The sequence below is a fragment of the Paramisgurnus dabryanus genome, chromosome 8 (genome assembly GCF_030506205.2).
Source record: "Paramisgurnus dabryanus chromosome 8, PD_genome_1.1, whole genome shotgun sequence".
Classification (NCBI taxonomy): Eukaryota; Metazoa; Chordata; class Actinopteri; order Cypriniformes; family Cobitidae; genus Paramisgurnus; species Paramisgurnus dabryanus.
Genome location: NC_133344.1, coordinates 40,176,945 through 40,192,906, shown reverse-complemented (window position 1 = coordinate 40,192,906; position 15,962 = coordinate 40,176,945). Strand labels below are relative to the sequence as shown.

General features: G+C 37.4%; 1 protein-coding gene across 3 annotated transcripts in view; it reads left to right on the top strand.

The window, feature by feature from the left end:
- Positions 1-561: 561 nt before the first annotated feature.
- Positions 562-15,962, top strand: part of dock10 (dedicator of cytokinesis 10) — a 117,988-nt gene continuing 102,587 nt past the window's right edge. For all 3 annotated transcript variants that reach the window (XM_065281805.2, XM_065281812.2, XM_065281804.2), the window contains exon 1: positions 562-801. In XM_065281805.2, the coding sequence (XP_065137877.1) occupies positions 694-801 (108 nt within the window). In that variant the 5' untranslated portion in view covers positions 562-693. The remainder of the gene's footprint in view (positions 802-15,962) is intronic.

The following is a 15,962-nucleotide window of genomic DNA, read 5'->3' as shown; positions in this document are numbered from 1 at the left end:
AAAAACGAGTGAATGTGAGTTCCGTCCGTCAAGGTAAGACGCTTGATGGCGCTAAAGTCAAACAAATGATTTTATAGCCTAAAAAGTACGATATTACTGCAGTCAAAATAACGCATTCATCACTGCGTGGCGCTGTAAGACAACATTTTCATTTTCTCCTCAATCAAACACGTTGAAATATTTAGTATATCACCAACTGTCAGCGTGAAGAATAATTTAACTTTTATTTATTAGACCAATAATCGCATTTAAATTATTATGCATGTTATTTGTTGGATAAACAAAAGGTTTGGCACACTGCAGATGTGTAACCAGGGGGAACTGGCGGCGATCTGTCTGCAACACAGTCAGCACATTCATGTTAAGTTTGCATGGTGTAGCAGCTTACATGAATGCTAATTAATATTTTAATCATTTCTGGCTACCATCACACCTTCCTAACTTAATAGTCGTTCCTTTGGTAACAATGTCTGGTAAAAAGATACCTGAATGAATGAAAGCACTATGATCTCCCACTGCTCTCATGCGTGTATGAACAAAACCCTGCCCACCTCGCCACACTAAAGCCCGTGCGTGACATGCTAGGGGACGTTTTACACAAGTCGTGTAACCGTGTTTCGCTCTCAACCTCATTAAACATCACGGATTTGTGGGAAGTACGGTTATATCCCCGACATCTGGACCGATGAAGAAATGGCAGCGGAATCCACACGGAAATTTACAAAAAACCTAATGAAACCGGGAAGCGCAGCTGAGATACGACAAACCGCATCTAATGCCATCAGGAATTCAACTATAACGGTAAGGTCGGTTATTGATACGAACCGAGAAAGAGCGAGCACCATTTGGATAATTTTACTACTTTTTAATGCATGGTTAACACACCACCATTTACATCTTTATCCAGTGTTTTATCCGTAAAGAGCATAATATTGTGCTTGATCATTTTGGTGTTCAATGTCATCCTACCAAGCACAACATATAATCTATTGCAAGCATTGCATTTATTTATTTTTGTGGCAGTCCATCTAAAAGAACATAATAATGCATTAAATGTAGATATATTATTTTATAGCAAGTTACGAATAGAAAAACTAGAGCTCTCTCTCTCTCTCTCTCTCTCTCTCTCTCTCTCTCTCTCTCTCTCTCTCTCTCTCTCTCTCTCTCTCTGTCCCAGACAGACATGGGGACTAACAAAAGTAATTACAGAAAAATATGTGGTTTACCTTGACTTAGATTTGATACTAATAGTTATTAATTCTATATACATAATCAAATAGGCCTATCCATTAAAATATTTATTGCTTAAAAATATTTAAATTAATTATTCATTTGAACGACATTCACGATATTATCGTGGATAACGTATATTTATTTTAAACAATTAGCACAATTGTAGACATTTCAGATGTTTAAATAATCAGAGAGGCCAAAATTACCTCAGGTAGGTGATGTGACTTTTTTGATCTGGTTGCTGTCTTTATTAAGATATTTTTTAGCATTTGTTGGATTAGCCTTTAAATGAAGTTTGTATTCGGCAGCTAAGTACTTCCGGTTGCCATGGTAACTGCTCCTACCGCCACCAGTGCTGTATCACACTGACAAATTAAAGGGATAGTTCACCCAAAAATGAAATTTCTGCCATCATTTCCTCATTCTCATGTTGTTCTAAACCTGGATGAATTTTCTTTTTTCTGATGAACACAAAATAAGATATTTTGAGAAATGATGGTAAGCACACAGCTGATTGTACACATTGACTTCCACAGTAGGATAAACAAATACAATGGATTTCAATGGGTACCATCAACTGTGTGCTTACCATCATTTATCAAAATATCTTCTTTTGTGTTCCTCAAAATAAAAAAAATATAAATGAGAAATGTGCTGTATGAACCTTGACTGATCTTCAATGTCCTATATACTTTTAACATATCTCTTTGCATCGTCTATTAATGCTCTTACTCATTCTCTTTTTCCATGAGGTGACATTGATTGGCACATTGTTGGTCTATTCTCAGTATTGTTATCAGGTTGTGTATGTGTTAGCGGACGCCAATGCCTTCACATACCGAGCAGTCACCAGTAGTGGAGAGGTACATGAGAAACTGTGATGTTTTAAAGTCTGCACTCAAGAGTGAATGCGGTAAAGGAAATTCATAGTGAAGTAAAAGATTTGTAACAAATAAAAGATGTGTGTTATATATATTATAGTGTGCTCATAGAGGGTTATGACAAAACGGCATTTACTACACAAAGCCTTAGTTCACTGACTAGAGGGGAAATATCGTATTTATAATCGCGGATGAATCACCTGCCATTAAAATGCTATATTTCCCCTCTGTGTAGTAAATGCTGCTACATCTGAAAGCAGCTGATGGCAATTTATTACTAATCGTGAAACCGGCTTTACTGATGCGCGTGACAATCACATGCGATTAATTGTGCAGCCCTAGTTATGATGATTTGATAGAAAGCGTTTCTTATGTTGCAGATTTGTGATGTGACCAGTAAATGCATCATGGACTGTAAATAGTGAAAAGCTGGATCAACTTGAAAAAATATTTAAATTGGTAACATCAAAAAAATTTACCTACAGTAAAAAAGTAATTTGAACTTAAATTGTTACCAATTGAAGTATTTTTAAGTTGAACCAACTTTTACTTTTTACAGTGTGTTTCGTGTAACTTGTTGACCTATGTTCCTGGTAAAGCTGGAAAAGAAGCGCTAGTTTCTTGCATGTTTAACAGTTTGGAATGGATCATGTTTGTGGTTCAGTAGCCCTCTGGGTACAAACCAATACCTGCATCCAAGGTTGGGCACCAGCACATCAGCGTCCAAACTGCTACACATACTGGTGTCCATGTTGGTCTTTTTAGCAGGGTCCTAGCAGTCTGATTGCTGTGGTTTGATCTTTCCGTGCTCTTTGCTTTGTACATCCTCTCTATTCTGTTTATTCTTCACTGCTACACCACACATTTCCTTTGGTGTGATTGGTGTTGATTGGTGGCAGAACTGTTTATTCTTAGTGCTGGCAGTGAAAACCAGGTCAGCAGAATCAGACCTGGTCTAAGACGGCCTTTCAGTCTCTCTCTTTCACCCAGTCTCTGTTTTATGACTGTTGCATATTTTCAAAAGTCACGTTAAGCTGCTTGGTGTTTGATTACTTTTGTGGTAGTGTTTGTTTGAGCATTTGTGAGACACAGATGTTGGAAGCTTGCTCAATGCAGTGACTAATACAATAATATTGAATGTTGCACACATGCGCAGCCTATTGTTGTGAAATCTTTGATTTCAGATTGTATTCCCTCCAACCAACATGCAAAAATGAATTGTAGTGTGTACTGTATATGTCAGCAGATACTCTCTTCCTGTGTACTACGGGTGGTTCTTGGTTAGAATAAACTGTAGTTTAGGCCAGATTTTTTTATGATTCTCAAGTGTCTGGCTGTACAAGACCAGCGGGCATGTTTGCTTATCTTTGGTTTTACGGCGTCCAATCAGTGTGCCCTGCATGCATGCATGCCTGCTGCAGATCTGTCTGAATTTGATTCCAATCTGGAAGCTTTTGATGTTAATTGGAGTGGTGTGACTCAGCATCAGGACTGACTCTGAAGTCTGTAGTATGAATCCCAATAGTGTGTAGTGAAACATTGTTTTATGGTTCTTCTGCCTGTGGGTTAATTTGTTCTTTGTCTTAAATACCTGCATGTGGGCTTGTAAATCAGGGCTCCAGACTGCCACCAAATGGTGGCATTTTGCCACCAAAATTTGAGAGTGTGCCACTGAATTTTACATCCAGTCGCACATGTGCGACCAGTAAATTTGACCTTTTATTTTGATGTGACACTGAATTTGAAAAGCACATCGTACTTTCTGCATCTATCATTAAAGTATTTATTAGTAATACAGTGGAAATTAGTAGAAATGTGAATATTTGGTAAGCATATTGATTTACAGTGTGTGCCCCTAAATTTTCTGGTTGCGCCCCTAAAATTTTCAGTTGGGGGCCACAGTGCTCATAGTGAAAAAAGTTAGTCTGGAGCCCTGTAAATTATTATCCTGCCTTTAAGTTGTTTTAAATCTCATCTTTATTATTTGTCCTCCTGCATGCATGAACCCATATAGCTTAGCCTATTTACCCCATTCTCAAGGGCTGCCTGTAAAAGCTGATTTATACTCCTGTTTCGGACCTATGCCGTAGCCTAAACAGTTTTCATGTATACTTCTTTGTCATAATTCATGTCGACGGGAAGACCGCTATTAGGCAGTGTTCAAGGTAGTGATTGGCGGTTGTGATGCGAGGGTTGTCTCATAACCGGCGGGTCGTGTTGGGGGGGGTAAAGAAATTGTAACTTTATTGCGGGGTGGGATGGGGCGGGTCATTAAAAACAAAATAAAAAAACATGTATGTTGCATCTAATTCCTTGTAGCATATATTAAATATTTGGGAATATATATGAAGAGTTTCGTTGCAAAATGAGATAACTCCGTTTTTTTATTTTTCAGAAATCTCGTTTTTTGGTTGTGCATTCCAATTAATATCAATTCAACTGCAGTTGGTTTGGTTTGATTTAAACCTTCATAAATTAAAAAATACAGCTAAGTAGCACCATAAAACAAAATAATAGCATAATAACATAATATAAAACATGTTTTGACAAAAATGTTAAAAACGGATTTATCTCGTTTTGCAACGAAACTCTTCATATTTTCATATTTTATTAGGTTCTTTGATAAGGTTAAATTACGTAGGCCTACGTGGCAATGTAACTTCCGCAAGGTAACTTACGCAGCGTAACTTGATATCCCCAAACCTTTGGCCTCACGTCACTGAAGCTCCAGCTCCCGCTGCCAGCCACAACAACAAAACAAACGTAGAATCAAAAGAGTAAAGACGATCTGCAGGAGAAATTATTATCCTATCTCCTATCTCTGAATTATTATGACCATGCTGGTTTCTATGTATGTAAATATATCTTAACATCGGTATTGACATTGACCATTAAAAAAACACATATTGTTTGACCACTAGTCCACGGGCATGTTACTGGTGTAACCCACAGTATCAATGCAAAAGCCGAAGAAGCAGCAGCTTGTTGTGTACGTTGTTGGAGAAGCATCAGCACTGACCATCAACAGACAGTGACTTTTGTTGCAGCTTGTGATGTTAAATATCGCTCCTTTTTACCGTTGCAAGCAGAAATGCGAATATGGGAATAGAATGAAATTTAATCCTGAGGGAGGGGTTCTAGCAGACCAATTACAGTCTGAATACAGGGCTCAATGCAAAAAAAATTCTACTGTCCCGGTCGGGCCAGTGGTTCAGGTTTTCACTTGCCCTGCCAAAATTTTCACTGGCCCCACCAAAAAATTTTTTTGTGTCACACATTAAAAAAATAATTAAAATGTCAAATATTATTTTACACATTTTATTCATCATTACCCTGTCATGGCTATGGTCTTTCAGCATAAAAACTGCACAAAAGATAATTCATAAAAGAAATCATGTTGCAAGAACGTTAACCATATTACTAAAACAATGTTATTACATTTTATACAGTATTGTTTTTGATTCTGCCAGCACGCTAATAAAGTGGATTGCCTTAATCTCAGTTAGCATCTCTTTCTAAAGATCCTCAAAGATAGTGTCTGTGAATCTAGAATTATAAATATTTAGAAAATCTTATAATAAACAAAAATCACACAAAATCATTATGTGACGGAAACCAACAGAAGTATGGAAAATATCTACTGCATATATTTCCATGCAGTTCTATCCATTTTAACAAATAGTGGAGCATTTAGTGGACTTATTTCTTTAACGCCAGCTGATTTTTTTTTTTAAGTTGCCAGCCAGCGCCAGGATTTTTTATGATTTTCACAAAAGTTTAATGCTGATCCCTCTGCTTTAAAACAAAATACAGTTTCATCCCATCTTTATTTTTATTCATCACCTCTTAAATATGGGTGGGTTTTAAGGACGTTTGTTAGAGATCAGATAATATCAGTGAATGCTCCAGTGTTTTGTAAGTTGGGTAAGCACGCCACCTATTGGATAATAGCGGAAATATAGATTGCCTTAAACTCATCATTGGTGGGGAAAGAGTTAACTATTAGTATAGACATTAAACCAAATATTTCTTACCTCCGACATGCAATATCTGTGTGGTACTGAGATCCCACATCAACTCTGTTTTTATTTTTTTAAGCAAGTCAATACGTTCGAATGACACAATGGCTGTTCATTCTTGATGACGTGATATGCTGTGTTGATATGTCTGGCGATGCGCTGAAAATTCTCCTCATTCATACGTCTCACCATTAAGTTCAGTGGACCAGATGAAGCGTTATCAGACTTTTCTCATGGGCTTCGTTTTGTTTGCGGTAGTTGCTGGTCCTAACAAAAAAGGAACCCGACTTGTCTGCTATACCTGGAAATTGGCGGAAAACTGGTCGAAACATTGCATCGTTTCTTTTGTCGTGTTTTATCTAAGTAAATGTATGCTTCCGATATGCTAAAAAAAGTTTACGTTTGGCCTTAAATCGGAGGGCGCCGGCGCCTCCGCCATCTTAACGTATCTTGCTCTAACAGCTGAGTATCACGCAAAACACGCAACAGTCACCACAACAAGCAATAAGGTAAGAGAAACTTTATGATATTGCTAAGAAGTTTACGTTCGCGCCGCTTAAAATGCGTCTCGGTGGTAACATTGGGTAAGAGTACATACAGACAAATGGCCGCAGACTGAAAATATATTTTAGTGACTGATGGTGAAGCACTGGCCTGATCGGGCAATGACAATAGGATTTACTTGCCCGAGCTTCTCTCACTCTCCCTTATGTCAGCCCTGGCATATAATTGATACGTAGGTACATTTTTGCAGAGGTGCGCGTCAGGCTATGCACTGCTACCGTACCACTAGGCCATAGCTATGGCGTAGGTATGACGCAGACATATGAATCAGGTTTATGTGTCATATTTACAATGTCTGACTTTAGGCTGTTCGCAACATCGGAGCCAGAGGTCACACAGTGAGGTTGTATTTACTATTTCGTTAAATTCAATAAATCACTGAAGTGTATCTCTGAAGTAACAATGTTCTCTCTACGTATATCATAACATCTGAAGTCTGTATTTCTGCCTTTAAGCAGTGTCTATATTTCAAATCTTATTTCTTCTTATTCCCACACTTCAACACATTACGTTTAACAGGAAGGCAAAGTCTGATACCTATCGCACTCAGATGACTTACAGAAACCTAGAAGATACCTCCTACGCTTCCCCCACAAGCTCTTGCTCATGACACGTAATGAGAGCAGGGTGAGTCTGGGTCACACCTGGGGGTGGGGGGTTTCTCTAGTAGTAGCTCACTGCTACTAACATTTAGGGCTTATGAATAACATTACATAACCAAGGTCTGTGATTTTGGTTTATATATAGCAAGGCATTTTTTTAAGAACTTGGGGATTCCGTTGGCAAACATTTTAAGAAACGTTCCCTGTATTCATAGAGATATAGAAACATGAAAATACTATGTTGTGCTATTTTAATTACCCCAACATTACTTTGCTTTTCATGTGTTGTATTTTTCAGAAAGTCAAAATCTTTTTCATATGTTTGCTGGTATACCTTATTTGGTCAGGAATAGAAAAACATCTTAAAACAGGACATTAAGCCAAATAAATTGATTGGGGTTTACCTGTAGATGTGCCTTTCTTTTCTTCTTATGTGCAACATCAAAAAGACAGACTTTAAAGAATACATCTTGATAATGTATATAACTTGGTTCGCTAAAAGAAGGAAAAATAGACACCGATTGCCACATAAATTGATTTATTGTTCTGTAGTGATTAGGGTTGGATATTGTAAGTAATTTTTCGGTTCCAGTTCTGCCGAATGATTCCCGGTTCTAATTCCGATTCTGTTATGATAAAAGAAATATAAAAAATAATGCACAATACTTAAAGAATTCCATTTGTGTTTATTATTCACTGCCAAGATATTTTAAAAAGAGCATTTAAATTCATATCAACTTAATTAGCCTGGTTTAGATCATAACTTACAAACTGCTATCACTTTGTTTATGTAAATGAGGAAAAGTCATGTCACTCTCAGGTTAAAGATGGCATACCGCAGGGATCGGTTCTAGGTCCTGTCCTATTCTCATTATATACAGTATATTACCTCCAGGAGACATTGGCTGTTTCTCAATATGCGTTCTTCAGCGATGTCAGGTCCTTGTGTTCTCGCTCTACTTCATCATTAACGGTCGAAGTTCAATTCCAATTCTCAAGAACATAAGTACAGAGGACGCATGAAAATACCCGAATGTGTTCTTGATATCAAGAATGCATCAAGTGCAGACTTGCACGCTGAAATCTGGGGAGATCAGGTGACCAACAGGAAGATCGCACACATCTCAGTTCTCACAAGTGCGTTCTGTGTTCTCGCGACCTTCTGAGTTCGTTCTTCCCAGGTCACCTGGCAAGACCGATCTCCACGAGAATGTAAGTCCGTTCTTTGCGTTCTTGGAATTGAGAAACAGCCATTATCAGGAACAGTGTTGTTTTTGGGAGCCCTATTAGTTTTAGTGTTAGTCTTTTGGATGAAAATGTTTTTAGTTTCAGTCACATTTTAGTCACTCATAAACTTGATAATTTTAGTCGATGAAAAAGCAAAAAGGATTTAGTCAAGTTTAAGTCAACTTTAGTTTAAAAAGGTAGTCTGTAACAAATTAATATAGGTTAAAAAGTATTGAAAATGGGCTTAGGTTTGACAAGTAGATACATGTAAAACCTTAAGCTGAGCATGAAATGTGTCACAAGCCAATTGTCGAGTAAAATTGAATGTATATGATATGTTAACAGCGTGACTTGTTAGTTACCTTTAAAAAAAATCTGCGTGATGTGCCTTCAGGTGCCGCTTGAGGTTGGTGGTATTCTTCCCACCTAGTTTGTGGCCACATTTACCGTCATCTCAAGATATGCATTCCGTTTTTCTTTCTGATAGATTATACTGAAAGTATGTCCATATATCATCTCGTCGTTTTCATTTATTGGCGTCACCACAACGGTCCTTCGAACTTGCCACAGCCCCAGGTGTGTTGTTGTTGAGTGAAATCTGGTGCGCATGCGCGGCATGGCGGCAGCCGCGTGGTGGGCGTACCCAAAACAAGTTTTGTCATGTTTTTGTCACCTTTGAGCCATTTTTAGCTAGTCATCGTCGCGTTATCATCATTAGAAAAAGGTGCGTCAACGAAATCATTTCGTTATCGTCATCGTTAACAAAAACAACACTGATTAGAAAACATAACATCAGTTTTCATTGCTATGCAGATGATACTCAGCTTAATATCTCCTCACACCCCAGTGAAACCCACCAGTTTCTAAGCTAACAGACTGTATAGCGACATCAGTAACTGAATGGCACATAACTTCCTTATGCTCAACTCCAATGGACAGAGATACTTATTACGGAACCAAATAGCTCCAAACAAAATATGTCAGATTATAATTTGACCATAGATAGTTGCACCGTTGTACCATCTTCCACAGTGAAGAACTTGGCGGGATGTTCAACAGCAGTCTATCTTTTGAAAGTAATATTGGCAACGTCTGCCACACAGCATTCTTCCATCTTAGAAATATATCAAAATTGTGCAGAGAAGCTCATCCACGCTTTTATGATCTCAAGAATTGACCATTGTAACCCGTTACTCAGAGGTTGTCCCGAAAGACAGATAATTGAATTGATTGAATTTAACATTCATTATTATAACTTAGCAAAACAATTAGCAATTTTTTAAAGATTTTATCTTATTGTATCTCCAGCTGTGGAGAAAACCCTCTCAAAGGGGTTAAAGGAGGCTTGCACACACATGTACATTGTGGACAGGTTGTAAAGAATAGTTATACCTTTGGAAATTAATCCACACTTTTGACTGTCTTAGACATGTTTAACACTTAAGTATACAAAGCGTACCTCAGCAGCACACGTGTTTTCTGTGGTTAGCTGCGTTAATTTGGTTGCATGACTGTTAACAGTGGCTCAACATCATTTACGCAGTTCCAATTTTACACATTGCACCTTTAAAGCTTGCACAGCTTCTGTTTTATGTAGCAAGTTACAGAGGAAATAAAAAAACTTTATTTTGTTAAAAGCACTGTGATCAAAATTAGAGAATAGTAAAAATTGTAGCACGAAAGAAGATAACAAATAAAACTTTCAGGGTTACAGTCATCAAAAATGAGTAAAAAGTGTAGAGAGCTTTGCATCGAATGACTTCAGCACATTTGCAACCACAGAACATGACTAGTTTCTCACACTGCTCTGGTGTAATCTCAGTACACTTTACAGTTTCAGTAACAGTTCAGTAACTGTGAAAGGAACTAACTGGAAGAGACTCATTTTAGTGAAGTCATTTAAAGAAAGGGCTTTTACACTTCTTACTAATATTTAACAGCTATAACCCTCAAAACCTTTAGTCATTATCTTTAATGCCACAATGGTTATCGTTCATTGATCACAGTGTTTTTCACAAAATAAAGGATTTTGTTGAAGCACTTTGATTATTTGGTTAGATTATTGTGTAAGCAGTGCAAAAGGTCATGTGTTCGAACGCAGGAAACATACCTGCTGATAAAAATGAATACTTTGTAATGCACTGTAAGTAATGGCATCACAATAAGGCTACAGGTTTAAAAAGAAATACAAGTTGACAAAATCTTGCATGGGATTTTGTACTTTTGTATTATCTACATGAGAATCAAAAAACATCTATTTACATCAAGGGAACAGAACTTGGTGGAGTCAGTGAAATAACTTGATAATATTTCCTGTCTCTTGGTCTCTTACTCATCAGATAAGAGTCATTAAATTTCAGTCACTATTAAAGAACAAACACAGAAATGGAACCAAATTAGGAAAGAGAAACTATGTTGATGCAGAAAATGGCTGTCTGTTTGGAGTGCTTACTGTTCATGCACAGTTCAGTTATAAACAAGAGTGGCATCCTTATTGTGTAAATACAGTGATCAATACAGAGTCACAACCAAATTTAAAAAAAGAGTTTAGATAATTGGCCATTCAATGCAATAGACATTTTGCAGTGCAAATATTAATTTCTCGCATAAATAAAAGTTGTTTGTTTATGTATTTTTACCAATTTATAGGTATACATTTAGACTATTTATTTTTGTTTCATTTTGTGAACCAAATGTAAAAAAAATATTGGTCAAAATTAAAAAAAGATGCAATGTTTTCAGACCTCAAAACAAGTTCATATTTATTTTTATGAAAGTGACTATAACACTTGCCAGCTTTTTTCAGCTGAACGCTCTGGTTGCGGTGATACTTCTGCTTTGTTTATCAGTTGTTGAATGTGCAAGTTGGTTGTTGTGATAATTCTCCCGCCCCACCTTCACTGATTGGATGGTCGAATGAGAAGTGACATTAGCCTCTTTCACACAGTAATTCTGGTAAATTACCATGAATTTACCAGAATGAATTTACCAGTAAATACAAAAATGTGCTGTTCACACATGCAGTGCCATTCCGTCTTTTTACCAGTAAGACATCATCATCATCATCTGTATTAAAACGTTATGATTGGCCCGAAGCTGTGAGCGGTCTGACGTCGTCCTCTCTAAATGCCGGTAATCTATATTTTTGTGTTCACACATAGCGCTTGCCGGTAAATTACTGGTAATCTTACAACCTCTCTTTCTGGTAAATTGGCGGCACTGATTTACCGGAAAGGTTCTGTTCACACATGACCTGTTACCTGCAATTTACCAGTAAATTACCAGTAAAGACTGTATGTGTGAAAGGGACTCTTGACAAGCTGAGTGTTTCACTCAAAGTTTAGCATTTTTCAACTCTCTGCACTCAGCGCAAAAAAAACCCGCCAGCTGCTGGTGTTTTTGCAAAGCTCTTCCATTGGAAATGATTAAAAACATACGTTGGCATAAACGCCTTGGTGTGCACGACCCCTTATGCCAATATTTGGTCCAAAAAAGAATAACTAGAAGAAAATTCTCGGTTGCTATGGGACCTTGAGTGATTGGTAGCCTGCTGCTATGCGTTTACCATAGATATATACACCAGATGTCGCCTTGGGGTTCTGAGCATGCATCAAAACCGCCGCCATCTTAGAACAGGGGTTTTGTCATAGGAAGTATCTAGGTAAGGCTGCTATGTCCGCCTGTACTTCGAATTCTTGGACGATGCCGGACTTTTGTGCTGCGTATGGATGTTAGGGCTACTAGCACTATGCATTATAGTTAGAAAAAGTAGATATTCAAAATTTTAAAACTTTACTTTTTTTCTGTGTCTGACTGTTGAAACGAACCAAAAGAAAACGAAGAAAATCGCATTCATGATGATTTATGGTGATTTTATTTCCGTTACACCATTGCCTACAATGATGTTGATGCGGGATTCCCCTGTTTCAAGATGGCGGCTCTGTTTGAAGCATTCGGTCCAATGAACTGCCGTATCCAAGGCGACATCTAGTGGACATATCTACTAGGATGTTGCTAAGCAGTTGCTAGGGTACCTGGGGTGGTTGCTAGGATGTTGTTAGGTAACCCAGGGTGGTTGCTAGGTTGTTGCTATGTAGTTGCTAGGAAGAATAAGTATGCAAGAGAACAATAGTGATGCTTTAATAGCACAAAAAAGTAAATAATAAATTAAATTACTTGTAGTTTTCATTGCTTCAAAAATAAGGTTATTTAAGATTAATTAAGTAATTTAATAAATAAGGTAATGTCACCAAAAACTAGACTCATAAATAAACTTATAAATAAATGAAAAAAAAAGACAAGACAGTCAGTAATATAAAAAGCATGCAAGTATCAAATAATATTTTCTTTGGCGCATTCTTGTGCTTCAATATTTAAATAGGCAAGACTTACTGTACGTTCACACCACCGCCGACTTGAGCTTCCAAAGAAGCTTAGGCCGCCTGGTTAAGGTCGCTTGTCAAAAAGTACGGGGAAGCTTGTTGACGCTTTGGCCGTTCTGAAGTCTGTTTTCTCAGAACTAATGTTTTGCTAGCATATGCTTCTCTGGAATCAGCCAGCAAAGAACGTCATACTATATTTCGATTGGTTGCTGCCGTTTTGCCACTGCTTGCAGCTGAACCGCGTCATAGCTCATTACCATAAAGTTGAGCTTCTTTCGACTTTCTGATTGAGGCTCTGGTCGCTCAAAACGCAACGCCGATGGATTTGACGCTCCTTGCAGGTGAGAAAAGCCAGCTTTCAGCTTCCAACTTTGGAAGCTCAAGTTGGCGGCGGTGTGAACGTACACGACAGAAATAGTACTGAAAACGTACACATTTTTCTTTTGTGCTTGTGAAAAATTTCACGTGTACATGACAACGTTGTCCAAGAGATCCAAACAAACAAGCAGCTGGCAGTTTCATATGGACGGATGATGAAGCTGGTTTGTTACTTGTTACTAGAACCACAAACAATTTGTCCATCATATGTGTGTGTTTACATGAAATTTTTTAAATGCTTGTGAGTACCACTTTTAACTAGCGGAAATAGCATGGCATCTTTAAACTGTATCATAATCAGATCATAAAAATAAGGTTACACAAGTTTGTCTGTCTGTGTTTCCATGTAAGAGATTGCAAGTGATGCTAAAAACAGCAGCATCGCTCAATAAACAGACACAGGCAGGAGATTCACGCTGTGTAATTGGTGCCCTGCCATGCCGGATTTACGGATTTACTTCCATCATTAGCCAGCTGTACGCTACTCTGTGTCAACTTGTTGAGGTCACTGACTTAAGTAAACGGCATAACAAGAATCTTCTGACTGTGCATATAAGAGAGTAAAATGAATGAAATGCACAGAGCTGAGAGAAAGACAAGAGGGGAGAAAAGTGTGTGTGTGTGAGGTCTGAATAGGTCCAGTGTTTGAACTCTGTGATGTCAGCAAGTGGACTGGTGCAGCGCTCTGTCCCATGTGGCATGATCTCACATGCATTCATGTCTGTGATTATGTAAAGTAAGGGTATTGAGTGGATAACAGACCACCATTTGCTTATTCTAATTAAATGCGTCAGATAATAAAAATTATAATACAAAAAAAATTATCAGCAAATGTGACCCCGCCTGTGAAACCCTGTCTAAAGTTGCGTAAACGAATTATAAGATTTAGGGCGTCAAAGTAGTCATGATCATAAAAACGACAGAAATGTTGCGATATTATGACGTATTAAAAACTAGACCTCTTCAATATACAATACTTAAACTTTTATTTATAACATGGATAACACTAAAATACTCTGTGTTTACTTTAGGCACAGAAAAGAAATGTTGTAATAATTACACAAAAAAACAACATAAATTCACAAAAGATGCAAACGATTGTGATGAACAGATCCTAATTCAGCCCTTTATCCAGGTATCTTGATACCAGTTCTCATCAGCGACCGTTAACGTCAAATAGCGACCGTAAACGTCAAATCTCAAATTTAAACATTGCGCCTCAAGAATCTGTACGACACATTGCTTCATGGCAGTGATATCAAACGCTCATTTGCTATTGCATGCTACATCACATTTGCAACATTGCCGTCTTTCAGTCAATGTACTTTTTTGAAATTTAAAACAGAGAGAAGCTGGATTAATGTTCTCATGGATTAATAACTTTAATATTTCTCTTTACTTCATATCCTCCAGAGAGGACCGCGCCTGCAGCACATCCTCATTTTATCTACTTTTAGTACTGCTTTAAAAATTTCGCAATAAATAAGTTATTGTGATAACACTTATTTATTCTTAACAGTAGATGATTTTAATAAACTCTTTTGGGTAGGTTAGGTTGGGGTAGGACTGTACTAGCGGTTTAAAATATCTTTTAAATGCTATATTGTTACAAACATGTCATTTCTGTCCATTACGTTGCATAATATATAAAGAATACATTATATTTATTATTTTTTTGTATAGAAAGGGTTTGGGTTTAGGGTAAGATTTGGGTAAGGGTGGTAACATTTTCGATAAAATGGTTAAAGGGAAATTATACAGCAATCTTAAGGTATGAAAGATTTGTAAATGTTTTTAGTTTTTTAGCTGTAAAAACTTAATATTTGTAACGATTATAAGTAGCAAAAATTGCTACATTGTACACTTCAACATCTATTTAAACATACCAAAAAAATTTCATTTGTTTCACATTAGAAAGTGAAGACCATAATATTAAATCGTCCGAGCGACAGTCGGGTCATTGAATGTTGTGTATGCTGCATGCTTCATGGAGTTCATGAGTACTGTATAGTAAGTGTATGTATAGATACAGTTGTGTGTATCTTGTGTTGTTTGATGTATATGCAGGGTCATTACTTAAGGCCCTGATAGCTGTGTGCTAAACAATCAGCAATAAGCAATGCATGCTTGTTTCTTGTTGTCAGTTCTACTTTACTAAGGAGCATACTCACTTTCTCTTTCATTCATTAAAAATGTTTAATAAATTATGAATGTTGGACCAGTTAAGATGAGGCTATTTGTTAATGCCAAGCCAGATGTTTAGACTACAACAATATGGGTCTGTTTTGGGGGATGGGCTTAGCAAAGCCCATCAGCAGCGAGTATTAATAGTCTTTCAGTTCTGCGCTGCTGTTTGAATGAATTCCTGCGTTCTCTAGGGGCTCTTTGCATTCTTGAGTGGGAAGCGAGTATGCAGCTACTGCAGTCCACCTCCATCCTCAGCCAGTGCCAGCTGAGAAGAACTGCACACTACACCACTGGCTTAAACACAAATGAGCATCTTATGAATAATTTGATTTGAATATTAGCATGCCAATTACAATCTTACAGACAAGTATTTTAACAGTTAGTATTGCTAATTGCTAGAAGGGCATAACCGTGGGTTAAATGTACCGCACAGACCTGTTATATCAACCCATTCTCATGAAGTGCGTATAAATAGCACGCAGTGTGCAA